At 38.4% G+C, this 1,826-nt stretch overlaps 1 protein-coding gene across 1 annotated transcript; it reads right to left on the reverse strand.

Moving 5' to 3' along the window:
• Window positions 1-470: 470 nt before the first annotated feature.
• Window positions 471-1,574, reverse strand: SPZ1 (spermatogenic leucine zipper 1). The gene has a single exon (XM_072735212.1). It carries the CDS (start codon window positions 1,572-1,574, stop codon window positions 471-473), a length of 1,104 nt encoding a protein of 367 aa, XP_072591313.1.
• Between the last annotated feature and the right edge of the window lie 252 nt (window positions 1,575-1,826).

The following is a 1,826-nucleotide window of genomic DNA, read 5'->3' on the forward strand; positions in this document are numbered from 1 at the left end:
ACTACTTCCCACACTTCAGTAGATAACAGGAAAAGGAAACATGCATTTCAAACATGAGCTTTAAAGGTTCACAATAAAAGGATCATATACTTTTTCCTCCCAGAATTCCCCTTACCCAGTAAATGATTAAAGAAAACAAACTTTTCATTCTTATTCTAGTTTTTATTTAGATCTTTATTAATTGGACCTGTAACTTCTCCCTCTTGGTTACAGTGTCATAGGATAGGATAAATACAAAAAACAAGCAAATTGTACGACAGGTTATGAACTTGATACTGGCACTAATGGTCATGAAACACCAAACTTACATAACTACTGAGGTAATGAATAATCTAAGTGTTAATCTTCTTGTTCTATGGCTTACTCTTGTCAAACCAGCAGATCTATCCTAGGTTTGATGATTGATTATGCCTGGAGTTGATGTATTACAGTTTTTGAAGAATTGCCTTTTCTTCTACTTTTGGTATTTTCTAAGTTAGGCTGCTGGATGATTTTTCCACAGGAGCTCCTCTTGCAATATGAGTATTGAAGTGGTTATTAAGTGCTTTCTTGCTACCAGCATCCAGGCCTCTGTAGAATTTGTCTTTTTTCTGAAATGTACCCTCTTTTTCTTGCATTTTTGGCTTATGCTCTGCTGATAGCTTCTGTTTTTTCTTGTCCTTTTCACCGTTTTTCTGAATTGGCTTCTCTTGCAGAGTTCCCTCTTTTTGATGATGGAGTTCCTTGAGAAGCTCTATTCTCTGCTGTAAGATCTGACATTCATTTTCCAGCAAAGCTGAAATCAAATGCAATGAATATGTGTCATGTTCCAGTTTTTTCGCTTGTTCCTCCAGTTCATGCTGAGCTGACACCTTCTCATTTGATTGAGTTTGGAAATGTGCTCCATTATTTTTAAGAGTTTCTTGTATATCTTTCTGAGATTTCTGATATGTTCTTATTAATTCACTGAGCTCAGCATGTTGCACATTCCAGTGTTCTGCTTCCTGTAGCAACTGCTCCATGTTGTTCCTAAGTTTGATATTTTCTTCTTGAACATGAGGGAGTCTATATTTTGCTTTTTCCTTACTTAACTGAGTTTCATTAAGGTCTCTGTTTTCTTCTGAACAATTTACCAAATCGCTTCTAAAGACTTGTACCGTGTCCTTACAGTTCTGGTTTTCCACTATCATCTGTTTTTTTGCATTCTCTTCTTTCTCTAGGTCTGAGCAACCAAGCAGGTTGTTCAATAACACTTCATTTATCTTATCAAGTTCTCTGATTTTTTCTTTAAGTTCTGACACATCCTCAGAAATACTGATTTCCTCAGAAGAATCTTTGACTTCTGTGATCTTCTCTTCATTACTTGTCACATTTTTAATGATATCTTTAATATCTTTTAAGAGATTTTCAAACTTCTGTGCAGTCTGTTGTTCAGCTGCTTGATGGTCACTATTGTTTGGGGAAGGGAGAAAACACCAGGAGACAGGAGGTAGTGATCCAATTTCAAATAAGGCAATGATAATCCTAGGGCCCAAAGACTCTTGATTGAGACCAGGAGTTGGCTTAAGAGTTTTGGAGAGGGTGGACACTTCCATTTCAGCTGAGTTAGGAGGGGCTGGTGATTAGAGCATGTGGCAAGCAGAAAAGCCTTAGAGGCTCCAGGAAGAGAAGGTGGTAGTCCTCTGTGCAAAAGGGTAGAGAATGTGGAACTAAGCAGAAGTCGAGAGACCAGAGTTAAGGTCTGAAACCAAGGAGATGATGATTAGGTGAAAGGTGACATTTCAGATGACCTAGGGGGGAAGGAGGGTGAGAAAGGGGACCAGGAGCTAGGGCTCCATCTGTCCTTC

This window comes from Vulpes vulpes, chromosome 14, assembly GCF_048418805.1.
Source record: "Vulpes vulpes isolate BD-2025 chromosome 14, VulVul3, whole genome shotgun sequence".
Classification (NCBI taxonomy): Eukaryota; Metazoa; Chordata; class Mammalia; order Carnivora; family Canidae; genus Vulpes; species Vulpes vulpes.